We start from the raw sequence: 13,856 nt of genomic DNA, 5'->3' as shown, positions 1-13,856 counted from the left end.
AACTTTCGGAAAATTCCATCACGCAAAGTTGCACTGATTTAAAGCAATACAAAAGTACTATGAGCGAGGCGTTGATTGTATGGCACAATGATCCCTTTATCTTAACTCAGAGAGGATAGTTGTATGTCCAACATTGCAGTCCGAGCTAGCGCATATAAACAAATATGCCTACCCTTTATCCACAAGGCAGCTGCTTTGTCTCTTTGGTGAGTCCTTTTCTCAGCGGAACTTAGATCTGGCAGAGGTCTCTTTTCTTTTTTTCTCTCCAGCCTTTGAAATGACTCAGAATGACTGCAAATGTAAATTAACTCCCGGCAATCTTGAATCATGATCACCGATACATTAATAAGTTTAGGGTCTCAAAATGAAAGCATTTCTCTCAAAGAGACAGCGAACAGTGCGAAATGAGTTCACCAAAAGCAGTTCTCTCAAAGAGACAGCGAACAGTGTGGAATGAATTCACCCGACGGCCATTTCTGGTGAACAACGCGCGATAGTCCCTTGATTTCCATAGGACAAACATTAACTCGTTATGCTAGTACTGAACCACGATTAAGGCATTTAATGTACCCAATAAGACTGAAAAAGAGGGGAAACCATTGTCCCTCGTCTTCCGGGAACTTTCGGGAAATTTTCGATTAAGCAAATTTGCAGATTTATAGCAACCCAAAAATGCTATGAGCGAAACGATGAGTGTATGGTACAATGAGATCACTTTACTTGAATACTTTAGCATCAAGAGAGAAAAGCTGACCACCGATGGAGACGGCTAGCGCATATAAACACAACATTATGCCTACCCTTTATCCAGCTGCTTTGTTTGTCTGCGCCAAGTCCCTTTCACAGCAGATCTCGTTTCTTTCCTTTACCAGCGGAGCCCTCGAAATAACTCAGAATGACTGCAAACGAGGAATGTAAATGAACACCTTAGAGTCTAGGTTCTCATGCCGCCGATACCTTTTTAAATTTAGTTGTCTATAAATGAAAGAATTAATGCAAAACATACAGCGAAGAGTGTCACTGATTCCAGTACAATGTACCATCACTGCCCCGTGTGCAAGCAAGAGAATTATAGGAATGAATTTACTAACCTGCTAGTTGCTTTCCACCGTTTCTTTATAACTGCCGACTGCTTGCAGCACAATAGCGCCAGCAGCGGTTTTCTGAAGTGACGGCTTCTTCAGGCCTTTGGAACGACAAACGAGCGGAGATCCTGTTCCATTGAAAAGAACGTTTTTAACGGATTTGGCCATTCGAGATACTAGTGTTATTACGTCATTGAAAATGACAGCTGCTGATGTTATGCAATTTTTACTGGTTGATGAAAAAGATAAACCGCAATAATCTGACAATGGAGCCATCATTTTCGGGCATGGCATCGCGCGCGCGTTGATTTGCATTATTTTTGTAGCGCGTGGCGCTGGGAGTAAGTACGACCGCTTGCGGTTTATCTTCTCACGGCGGAAGGCTTTAGACTTAAGAGCTCACTCACGCGTTTTTTATGTCCCAGGACGGAAGCAGTTTAATTGATTGCTTTTTCGAAGAAGTCACAGCCAGGAAAAACAAACAAGTCACGTTTTTTCCGGTTAGGGACAGTGCTTTAAATCAGTTTTTAGCAAGCGAGACGCTGAACGAAAATCCCAGCCAGTAAATGATCTAATGCTAATATTTCCCAGCCAGCGTAATTGCAGCCTGTCGAGCGGGTTTTCTGTCGAGCGGCTCCGTCGGGTACTCCTGATGTATAATCAAACGTTGACATTCAGTTTGATATTTTTTGGGCGTTTTTACTCCTGCGTGTTTTACTTTTACTATCGATTGCGTTCAATTTTGTTCGATTTTTCCGATTGGTTCGATGATCGAGCTCACAACAAATTGCATGTTCGACTTTGTTCGATTACCGAACGCAATCGAACACCATTATCTACCACTTGTTCAGTCGACTGAGTTCGATTGCTTTTGATTCGACTTTGTTCGCTTAGATACTCCTGGTAAATGAGAGAAGAAAAATGACAAGTTGAGATTGCCTTTGGGACCAGTTACGGCAGAAAAAAAATGAGACTACTACTACTTGCAAACATACTGACAACAGAAAGTTCGATTTATCCGGTGTACAGTATGGCAGTAGTCAAAAGTAGGGCACTCTACTATGTTATAACATGTAGTCGTGTTCTTGCATACCACCTTCCATTGCTTCTTTTGAAAAACGACACACTTTTGGAAGTCCCAGTTGGTAACTGTGCCCTTTTTTCCCGGGCACGTCCATTCCATAAGGTCTACATAGCTACCTCGGGGACGGTACACTGGTTGACGACGATTTCGACTTTTTCTGTCTGTGAAATAGAAAACAGTACGCAGGATTATTTTTGTTTTAGTCAGATAGACCATGGGGCATAAATCCCAGAATACATTTGTTAGAATCTTGTGGAAATGACCGTAGAAATATTGTTTTAGCACAGTAGGACGATATGCATGGGTAAGTGACCAAGCGTGAGGTCAAGAGGGCTGCAATTTTTTTGTGTACGTGTTTATGGACAAGTAACGTGATACAGACACCAAACAGTTCTATTTGATAGCGGAGCTCCGGCTGCCCCAAGGGCCGCCAAGCGGAGCAGCATAACTCTAGGAACAGAACCACATGCATGCATAGAAATAGAAACCCATGCAACCCTTCTTTCCTGGTCAACATGGCTAGCGGAATGGATCGCGGGCGCGTGCGCCCAGCGATGACGTCGCACAACATGGCGGCCGTACTGCAGCTAATATCAAGTCCTGCTTTACAGCGTATTTGATATTTGACATCCATGTTAGTCAATTGACACCTGTCAAAATAAGGTATCCGCTGACCAGTTTTACGTGATCATATCGCGGACTCAGGTTTATAGCTCATCGCGGTCATGTTTCTTTTAAAGTTGACCGCTGACCAAGTACTTGTTTTCGATTGGATCGCGGGCTGATATCAGGTTAATTTGTTGTAACTCCGGGCCGGGTTGTTCGGAAATTGGGTTAACGCTAACCCAGGATTAAAAGTGAACCGAGTTATTTATCCTCTATACAAATGTTGGTGTAGTTCGAGATTATTCAAAATCAAAACAGAAGGCCAAAAATAAAAACAGAAAACTTCACCCCAAAACTACAAAACTCAAATCAAAATTCTCAATTCTCCAATTCTCAAACTTCTTAATCAAAATTGGGTTAGTTTAATCGGGCTTTGAACAAAGCGACCCAGGAGCTCCTCTTTAACGCTTGGGTAAATCTGTATATTAGTTCAATTCCCGGTCCCATCTTTTTTCTCAAGAGGGGATGATCTAGATCGCTCTCTCTTGATTTTATTGAACTGTTTTTAAACATGTACTATACTCTGTGATCTAAGAATGTACATAAGAACATTTTCAGCGTGAAGCAGCAGAAAAATTAGAACATCCGGCCTGGGCATGAAAAGTATTTTTATTTACTAAATAAAAAATAAATATTATTTTTTTATTTATTATTGATCTAATCTTAACCGCACAAACAAGATACGCTCAGTGATTTCTGTTTATGCGTCTGTTTTTTTTTCTATCGATTTCTTGTTTCTCTTCGAGGGCAGGAAGGGAATAACTATATAACAAATAAAATAAATAAATAAATAAATAACATTTTTTCTGTGTTTCTTCGTCCTTACTTTAGTAGATTTTATCTAACTAACTGGTCATTAAGGTAGTTCATAAGGTTAGAAAATGTCGTGAAAGTCAGTTTTGAAGTATTGAAGCTGTTGACCCCAACACTGAACTGAATTCCATTGCTTTGTTTGGCTTATTTATTCGTAACATCCCGGTTTTCTTATTTGATTATGTGCTCATACAGCAAACACAATTTACCCTGAGATTCAGATGAGAGAGCTCTGGTGAGTACGTATTTGGTCTTGATTGGCAAACTTCGGGCATATCACAGATATCCTTCCTTATTGTAGAAGTAATATATTCATATCGCTTTGAAGTATAAACTTTTATGATAGAACGATGACGTACGAGGCGACCATCAGCCCGTGTATAGGTTGGTCAGTAGGTTTAAGAATTCGTTCAACGAAACTGGGCGGTTGAAGCGATCCCTCTTCTGACTGGCTGCATAGAATTAGTTTCTTCTCAGGACATTATATTTTGGGAAGAGACTGATTGTTTTCCCCCGTATTCGAAAGAAAATATGGCGGCCTTCGGAGCATGCCCATGCAAGTGATCCTGAATTCTGTCTTTTCCCGCCTGGGTTCAATTCCTATATTGTATTCCTAAAGAGTCTACGGCCTGGACCGATATAGGGGACTAATCCATCCCCGAAGCATAGCTACCGGTAGCTTTCTTAACGCATGTTCAGAGACTATTAAACTTAGACATATAAGTACGATCACACCGACAATAGTATTTTTGATTTTGTTAAAAACGCGAGGTCACCGCTGACAGAGTCTCTGGGAAAGAGATGGGGTTGTGCTATATTTTAAAGTTTTAATATGTCTCTCACCGCCTGTTTGTATCCTTGCGGTTTTCAGCGTGTCCTCCATCTTTTTGACGTTATAAATCGGGTATTTTGCACAAAAATTGGCCAGCTCATCACTGAGTACAGACCGATCAGTTACTTCACTGCCCACTGTCCACTTGTGCTCAATAATTCTAGTCTCGCTGACCTTTTTGTCTGACGTCTGCAAGATTAATTAACTCAGTCAGTCAGTCCGTCATTCAGTCATTCATTCATTCATTCTTTCATTCATTCATTCATTCATTCATTCAGTCAGTCAGTCAGTCATTCATTCATTCATTCATTCAGTTATTCAGTCAGTCATTCAGTCAGTCATTCAGTCAGTCATTCAGTCAGTCATTCAGTCATTCAGTCAGTCATTCAATCATTCAGTTATTCAGTTATTCGGTCATTCATTCGTTCATTCATTCATTCAGTCATTCATTCATTCATTCATTCATTCATTCATTCATTCATTCATTCATTCATTCATTCATTCATTCATTCATTCAAGATTGAGCATAGACAACGTCAGAGCCTCCTGATAACATTTACACAGTCTAAAGATGAGTGATAGCGGTGGTACTTTGTTTTTTTGTTTACAGGCAATGGGTTTTTATGCAGAAAAGCTTCCTTAACAATCAATTAATAGGAAATTCTTAGTTTGCATGTTCTCACCTCTACTTTGTCAAGATCCCTTAAGAGTTTTCTTCTATGATAATGAAAAATAAATCGTTTTCAATAAAACAGATGAGTTGACTGGTGAAGGGTTTCTGGTCCTGCCAGTACTGGAGCAATATCTTTAATCACAAAGAACAATATCGGCCAATGTCTTACAAGTTTTTTTCGAGGTGGTTTATCCACGTCTAGCCGCCCTGTGTGACAAACGTAGATAGACAAGGGAGAAAGGGAATTCGATATCGAAAGGTAGGTGTTTTGCACATTACAGCGTTAAATTTTATAGATGCTCAGTTAGGCGAACTTACAAGTTGCGAGTTGTCGGCTCGATTTTTAAGCTTTACAGTTAGACTCCGCTAATTCGACTCGACTATTTCGAACGGCTCGATATTTCGGACTCAGACCCCTCATCTAATTCATCTAAACAATGCCAATATTGCATGTTGGAAATCGCACAGGACGCTCTAAAATCCATTCAAATTAGTAGAAGTGTTCTTGTATTATTAACAAATTGACGTCAGATTTTTATCTTCTTTACAAAATCCTTTCTCATCTCCCAATTTTAAACGCGGAATCTCGCTAAAACGCTTCAGGTATTAACTCGCGCCATTTCATTTCCGTGCGGAGATCGGGCGACTTCGGACGCGCAAGAAAAACTGCGAACCGGGGGAGGGGTTTTGTAAAGATTTGTCTTGTCAAAAAAGCTTGTGAGGGAGATGGAGGGGAGCTTGGGCGCGCGCTGGATGATGTCACTGGTACTGGTTCAACTGTACGATCATGTTGCGAAAGGCGATTTGGGAAAAAACTTTGCTTAAGACGCTAAAATTCTCCGACTGTCGTGAAAGTATTCGAAAACAAATTCGGCCAAGTTGTAGAAAATCTTTCGACTTCGTTTTGCGTTTGTTTGGTTTCGTGGAAGCAAAGAAATTTAGAGATTCGAGCGAATACTCGGATTGCGTTCAAAATGTTTTGGCAAAGAGTTGCCTCAATTGTCAATCTTATATGTAAACCAAAAACGTATTTGCAGAGCGCAAAAGGCGTAAGTACGAGGACTTGCCCTCCACCCGTGAGGTGATAATTGACCACGTTCCCAGTCTCGGCCGAGCGGTGACGACAGCAAACCGATCAATTTAGCGTGGTCACGCATTAATTTCCGCTATTTTGGCCGTCATATTTCAACTTTTTGGCCAGCTAACACGGTGAAAACTGAATGTGTGATTCATTGGATTGTAGAGAGAGAAACTACAGGCCTTACCTTGCGAGTTCAGCGAGAAATATTGTGAGTAAATGCTCTTTTTGTGTGCAAATTTGACTCGTTTCCCAAGAGTGTTTTGCCGTCAAACTGGCCGAAGTTTCCTACCTTGTCTCTTAATAAAACACCGTAGGACAAATTTTTCAAAATTCGCTCAAATCTCGTTTAAACTCTCCAGGATGAGAAAAAATGACACCATGGAATGTTCAAGAGTCTTTGTTCGGAAAATTACCCATACATTGAACGAATTCAATGTAAAATCCTGATCTCCATACAAACTCTTATATTTTAGCCACAGTTCTCCATACAAACTCTTATATTACGCTTGGTTGACCTGTGGATTAAAGAGACAATATCACGACGATTTTGCAACGTCGGATAAAATTATCATTGACTACATTTCTTGTTCATCAAATGATCCTAGAGCACCAAGGCAACGATACTTAGTAAACTCTTAAAGGAGCACAAATACATCGACAAAATTTGAAAACTTCTGGCAGATTTTTTCGATTAGACATCATCACACAATCTGGTGCATGCATAACCCATTACATCACTCCCGTCTTTTGTTTACAGCTTCTGCGTACAGTATATTGCAATTTTTAACCGAAACTAGATCATTCTGTTCAGGTTTCAATCAATGAAAAAATGTGTCTGCGGTTTTTCACTTTTCATGCTCACGATAGAGCCCCTGGAGGGTTCTCTCCTCCTCCGCTCTCCCTTCACCCATCCCCTTAGGAAGGCCTGATACCCAGGCTACTTCACACCATAGTTAGTAGAGTGAACTAACTATGTTCAGACAATGGTTTAAATTTTTAAACGTTCAGATCCTCTGTGGTCTGAAAGTTCGTAAGTAATTAAAGGGATCTTTGGAAGCTGAAAAATAATGCTTTTATTTTGTAGAGCAGTACTCGGCTAACAATGGCGAGGATGGAAACGGCTTGCGATATGCATTTTTGAAAAAGCGTCAGAATGTCAGTTTTTCAAAGGATCAAGTTTGGCTCGAAAATCGTTGAAATTTTGCAAAAATGTTACGGCAGTGTGGACTTTCTTCTTTAGGGATCATTTCGTGAATTCATAACAGTTTTAAGCAAATATATCGTGACAGTGTCCCTTTAAGTGATTATGTGCGTTTGGCATTTGAGGGGGTCGCTTTTGAGGAAGAAGTTTGCGGAAAATATGTTTGAAGTGTGGTACAATCTACTCAGTATGTTATGGTTTTCAATATTACAATCTTTCCTCGTGAATTTTCAATGTAGTCTTCTGGGAGAAAAGTGGTCCATACTCAGCTCAGCTCAAACATAGATGTGACGTCTTTGTGACGTTTTCACGCCTTAGGAATGCTGAGTTTAATTCCAGTTTCAGTGGCAATGACCGTGTGCAGGGTCACTATAGGAATCCGAGGTTAAACCGAGACTGACCTTGCTGAATAAGTTCTATGATTTTTATTAAGTTGTTGCATTAGTTGTTAGATTTGTTAGAAAGATTGAGAAAACTTGAGCAGAAAATAAAAAAATGTGCCTAGAATGTTTGTATATTCTGGGTCATTTTCAGACTTTTCAACCTCAAATTCTTAGGCTTATATCAAGGATCTTACAAAAAAAAGGAGTAAGTCTGGTTAAGAATCTCTTTAGGATTGGAATGAAGCCCCATGAACTACACCTATGTTCATCAGGGATTCCTAATCGCACCCTTACAGGTCCTTAAAGACGAAGCTATTTATGCTTTCTTATGTAACAAGCTTACCATCTTGAAATCGTGCAAAATATTGCTCTGATCCACGTCCCTGTGTGCAGGAACTTTAAACAGTTCTGTTTGTTTCTCTGTGTCCACCTCGATCGTCTCGTTGTATTGTTCCCCAGACTCGCTGATTCCAACGTTATAATCCACCACCTAAGATATGCAGTAAATAAAGGCACAAGTTATGTTTTTGCTGTATATAAAAGAGGCTTAGGCTAGACTTTCTACAAATGCACGGAACGAATTTTTCACTCCATCGTCTAAGAAAATCCAAAGTTTTCTACTATAACGTTCTCTTGTCCCTTAACGCGATCTTCACGCGACCTTTCCTCGCGCGTCTGACCGATGTGGTCTTAATTTGAACTGTCACGTAACAATGGCCGACCTCGAATCGGAAGCAGAGTAAACAGAGCGCGCTGAAATAGATTGTAGCTTGTAGGAGGACAGAGAGGAACGTCAAAAACTAAAGTGACGGGTCATTTAAAATAACAATAACAACACTCACTTTCTTAGAGGGGGTGTTTACATCTCCGTTTCCGCATTTGCAAACAGAATTAGCAGATACCAGGTTCGTTGAGGCAAGATGCAGGACAAGCATGAATGCCAGCAGGCTTCTATGAAGAGTGGTTTACTACAAAGATGAAACAAGGTCATGACAGTGGAGTAAAATATGAACTATCAAGATCTGAGTTAATCAGGAGGTATTTCTGGGTCGATTCAAAAGGGTTATAAAAACATGAGTTTTGTTTCAAAACGACACCAAAGGTAGACAGCGACTCGGTGAAATATATCTGATCGGGAGGCCAGTGTTATGATAACTACCTTTCGAGCAGACCTGCTTTATCCAGGAAAGATCGAAGCGACTCTTCTTGCAGTGTATATTGTTACTTATTTTTGCGGGATGTTATTTTTCGCGATTTTCTAGATTGCAAAAATTCGCAGAATGAATGACCCGCAAAACACTTATCGCAAAAATTAAAAAAAGCCTGCTAGATAACTCCTTATTTATATTGACGTCAGCTTGCTCACTCCCTCTTACTCCGAATCATACAACAGAGAGAAGACATATCGTCATGCTGTCCTCCGCACTTGTACTTTGTCACTAATGAAGATGGAAACCTGTTTAAAGTTTCTGTTCATTATTAGTTTACTAAATGTGGTTTGTCTGTAGTGGCAGTTCTGAGAAAATAAGAATCAAAAGAAATGAAACGGTGTAGGTAATCAGAAACGAAATGTTTGGTTCGCCTACCTCTAGCATAGTTGAAGTTGTCTACAGTGCTTCTTCCTGGAATCTTCCTAGTTCAGCTCCGTCCGGTAAATTCAGCCTTCTTTGTCCTCTCTTGCTGGTCTTGCTGTTTAATCGTTATGCTGAACAGACTGTACAGGGTCTATCCTTTTCTATCCTTTTTATATGCTAAGCACTGACACTGAGACGACGGTGGAATCTAATATCTAGTTATATAACCGAGGAATTAATTGAAGATTTGAGGATAATTTTCGCATTGTTGAATACTGTGCTTCCCTTTCAGCGAAAAGGGAAATTGGGACGTGAGAAGCTGAGTGTTACAATGTAGTTCCTTATGGAAAACGCTGGGTGCGGGTTGTTCAAAGCGGGGATAACGCCATCACCTGGCAACGGATAAATCACTATCTAGCGGATAGAAAACTTTGTTTTGTTAACTTATCAAATGGATGGTGATCTATCCGGTGAGTAGCGTTATCCACACTTTGAACAACCCGGATTTTTGCTTGTCGTGCTGTTGGACACAATATGACGACGTATAAGGACCGCAACGAAAAAGTACTCCCTGTAGGGGCGGGCGGGGAGAAAGATATGAACTCTATGGGGAGATGGTAAGGCAAGTGGCCCTTTAGAATTGGAAACAAACTAGTTTTATCCCCTATGGTGTTTATTTCTTTGCATGTTCTCAGGGGATGTAGAAAGCTCTATTTTTGCGCTAATAGCAACATCTCAAAACAAACATGGTGTCCGATCGTGGTATGTTGTAGAAACAAAACACACCTTTAAAGATTTCGAAATAAACATCAAGAAGTCTCGAGTGATGAGAAATTATGGAGGGTAAAATGACTTAAAAGCAATGGTATCTTCCTTCGGGTCGCAAGAAAGTATGAGTGTAAGATCCAAGTGTAACATTTTTTCTATTATTCGTTCTTGCGTAATTTGTTTTTCCTTTGTGTACACAAATTAGTTTATACTTCTTTTCGTCCTTTTGTTTAGTCTTTTTTTTGGCGTCAATTTAAGTGTTTATTCCTTTCTGTCAGTTTTCGCGCCCTCGTTAGCGTTTCTTTGCTGTTTCATCTTCATTAGCGCCTTTCTAAGTTTCTATAGTTTTATTTTCCGCATGTTCTAGCGTATTTTCCATATCATAGCTTTGCAGTACAGTTTTGGGGCAGTTCATTTTGGTCCGCGCTTAGCGCAGTTCTATTTAGCTTTCGTGCTAGTCTCTTCGCGTCATTCGCAGTCCGTTTCACAACAGTTTTCTCTGGCCGAAACAATGTAAGTGTAATTCACAGTCCTCGTTTTGCAGTTTTGTTATTTCTTTATTCGAATTTAGCTTAGTCGCAACTTGTAACTTTTGCTCTTTTACTGTTTTAGTTTCAACCCACGCTGTTTGTATCCACGCTATTTGCATCTACGCCGCTCGTATGCACACTCTTTGTACCACGCCGTTTTGATTTGTGGAGTTGTTTATTAAAGGCCAAGAGAGTTTTTTACGCTTATTGCAGTTTCAATGAGATCGAAGAAAGTCTCCCCAAGTAAAACAAAACCACACTAAGGGCGAGTGTCACTGAATGGACTTTCACGTCTACGATAAGGAATTATCATTGTTTCAACGGAATTTATCGCTTAGTAAATTAGTAAAAATAGAACTGTAACCAGGATAAGACATATTGGAATAAGAACGTTCTCTGGTTAAAAATATATTAAAAACATAAGCTTTCGGCTATCAGTCTATAGCCTTTAACGAATGAAGAATGTAGCGCGCAAGCGAAAAATATATACGAATGGGGTGCGAAAAATTGAGAATAAAAACAAGCGTGAAAAAAGCAAGAAGATAAAAATGTAAATGAGGCCTGATTACAATAAAATAGAGTATTGCCTAGGCAACGGCTTTGAGTTGTTATCCGCGTCGACGGTTTTTGCTGTGTGCCAAGATTCTAGTGTTTTTCGAACGCGGTAATTGCCTTTGTCAATGACACAAGCATTGTCGAAATCAATGGAGTGATTGTTTTGCCACGCATGGTTGGCAACATTAGAGCCATTTGAATAGTTCTTCAAGTTTCGTTGATGTTCCTTTTTTCGGGTTTGGAAGCATCTTCCGGTTTCTCCTATGTAATTCCAAGGTCAGTCTTTACATGGAATTTTGTAAACAACATTACATTGAAAATCTGAGGGTTGTCTGAACTTTGGTGACGGGAATTCTTGTTGACAACTCGGATATCATTTTTGCGGAGTAACCTTGTGAGGGGCTCGGTTAGGCCGCTGATATAAGGGAAACATGCAAAACACTGGTACGTATTAGATGGATCAGCCCATTTGAAGAACATAGAAACGAGTTCTTCTGGTGGAGGAACTGAAGATGGGGGTGGCTTCTTATTGAGGATGTTAGAAATAACAGCCGGTGGGTAACCATTAGCTTCTAACGCGGCCCTAACATGATTGGTTTCACGTGTTTTTCCTTCAAAGCTGCTAGGGAGGTTGGATGCCCGGAACAGGAGGGTCGAGGCCGTGCTGATTTAGTGTTCTTTTGCATGATGGGAAGAGAAATCCACTTGCCCTTGGAATTACATAGGAGAAACCGGAAGATGCTTCCAAACCCGAAAAAAGGAACATCAACGAAACTTGAAGAACTATTCAAATGGCTCTAATGTTGCCAACCATGCGTGGCAAAACAATCACTCCATTGATTTCGACAATGCTTGTGTCATTGACAAAGGCAATTACCGCGTTCGAAAAACACTAGAATCTTGGCACACAGCAAAAACCGTCGACGCGGATAACAACTCAAAGCCGTTGCCTAGGCAATACTCTATTTTATTGTAATCAGGTCTCATTTACATTTTTATCTTCTTGCTTTTTTCACGCTTGTTTTTATTCTCAATTTTTCGCACCCCATTCGTATATATTTTCGCTTGCGCGCTACATTCTTCATTCGTTAAAGGCTATAGACTGATAGCCGAAAGCTTATGTTTTTAATATATTTTTAACCAGAGAACGTTCTTATTCCAATAGTAAATTAGTGACATATTTTTCTAGAGGAGTTGTTTTCGTGTTTTAAGCTTTGTCTTTCATATTCCCAGATAATTGGATAGAGAAGGCTTAATTATTATATAGAAGTCGCAATTTTTCATGAACACGATCTTTATACCGTTCACCTATTTGTTATTATTAGTCTCACTGCTGCAGTAGTTGATAACTTCGCACTTTCGCTCGTAAAGGTTAGTCGTGACTTCTTCTTGTGTCCATTTTCTGTGAAACTGTGCGCAATTTGCTTAGCACAGCTATCAGCCATATTCTACCTTAGGCTATTCAATCTAACCCAAACATAACATTCCAAAAAAAAAATCCTTTCATTGAATGAGTACTAAACATCCACTTGACCTGGCTTGGAACTTGCTATTTTTTTTTAGCAATTGTGCACGTGAGAGCGTTTTGCTGCACGTGGCCAAGTCGACCAAAAACTATTGTACATAATGATCACGGAAGTTAAAAAAAGTGTTCTTGTTTCAGCGATTGAAAAAACCTGCTTGCCACATCCGAGATCTACCCTCGTATTACAGTAAACTTCCGCCAAAAAGAACCTACTGATTAAGGTTACTGTATACCTTCAGGGGTGTCTCGCGTGCAAGCGATGCAGCGCGTGCAGTTTAAGCTTTAGATACCTAAACCCCTATATCAAATTAAAGCCTATAGAGCTGGCTATCAAACTATACCAAGAATTTTGAAATAAATGGATTTTCGATTTTTTTATGACCACTAAATGCGAGCACCCGAATCACCTTTCGAAAGCTAAAAGTCAGAGCGAATTTTGTTTTTCGCCAATCTAATTTTTTCCTCCGTTTTAGGGCCCAAAGCGCTTAAAAAACGTGTCTGCGTTTTGACATATTCAATTGCAGTAAAAAGTTATAGAACATTTTCGAAATAGGATTAAAAAAAGTGGAGTGATCGTACAAAAATCGCTCTCGAAGAAAAAGTATTTCGAAATTGCAAATCGCAGACACCCTTTTGTAGTTTATATGTTAAACTAGCTACTATCCAAATTTGAGGGCAATTGAACAAATTCCCTTCATTGAGCTATAACTCTTTAAAGTGTCTGCTTCAGGCGAAAAGATTTAGGCTGTTCCGAAAATGCGGAGAGCGGAGAGCGGAGAGCGGAGAGCGGAGAGCGGAGAGCGGAGAGCGGAGAGCGGAGAGCGGAGAGCGGAGAGCGGAGAGCGGAGAGCGGAGAGCGGAGAGCGGAGAGCGGAGTGCGGAGTGCGGAGTGCGGAGTGCGGTGTGCGGAGTGCGGAGTGCGGAATGCGGAGTGCAGAGTTCGGAGTCTAAAAAAAAACAATAAAAAAAAAAAGAAATAAAAGAATTGAACAGTGAATTAAAAGAATAACTAAAGACATAAATAAACTTGTTTTCTCAAAGAGCAACTTTACCTTTTCCATTTTTTTATCTTACTATTTTTCGGCG

The 13,856-nt window shown here is 40.1% G+C and overlaps 1 protein-coding gene and 2 long non-coding RNA genes across 3 annotated transcripts; 1 reads left to right on the top strand and 2 right to left on the bottom strand.

The window, feature by feature from the left end:
• Positions 1-236: 236 nt before the first annotated feature.
• On the bottom strand, positions 237-1,315 carry LOC149112100 (uncharacterized). Its single transcript, XR_016207273.1, has 3 exons — positions 1,092-1,315; positions 801-899; positions 237-291 (listed from the first exon to the last, which is right to left on the bottom strand). It is a non-coding gene; the product is annotated as an uncharacterized LOC149112100 (long non-coding RNA).
• A 448-nt stretch (positions 1,316-1,763) lies between these two features.
• On the bottom strand, positions 1,764-9,655 carry LOC110044651 (uncharacterized). Its single transcript, XM_089289830.1, has 5 exons — positions 9,405-9,655; positions 8,661-8,786; positions 8,162-8,308; positions 4,492-4,669; positions 1,764-2,330 (listed from the first exon to the last, which is right to left on the bottom strand). The coding sequence occupies exons 2-5, from the start codon at positions 8,751-8,753 to the stop codon at positions 2,065-2,067; spliced, it is 684 nt and encodes a 227-aa protein (XP_089145956.1). The 5' UTR covers positions 8,754-8,786; positions 9,405-9,655; the 3' UTR covers positions 1,764-2,064.
• Positions 9,656-10,423: 768 nt separating this feature from the next.
• On the top strand, positions 10,424-10,944 carry LOC149112099 (uncharacterized). The gene is made up of 2 exons (XR_016206984.1): positions 10,424-10,673; positions 10,773-10,944. It is a non-coding gene; the product is annotated as an uncharacterized LOC149112099 (long non-coding RNA).
• The last annotated feature ends 2,912 nt before the right edge of the window (positions 10,945-13,856 follow it).

This window comes from Orbicella faveolata, unplaced genomic scaffold, assembly GCF_042242905.1.
Source record: "Orbicella faveolata isolate gen_17 unplaced genomic scaffold, um_ofav_v1 contig_2, whole genome shotgun sequence".
Lineage (NCBI taxonomy): Eukaryota > Metazoa > Cnidaria > Anthozoa > Scleractinia > Merulinidae > Orbicella > Orbicella faveolata.
The sequence above is the reverse complement of the archived record's forward strand: the minus strand, read 5'-3'. Positions and strand labels throughout refer to the sequence as shown.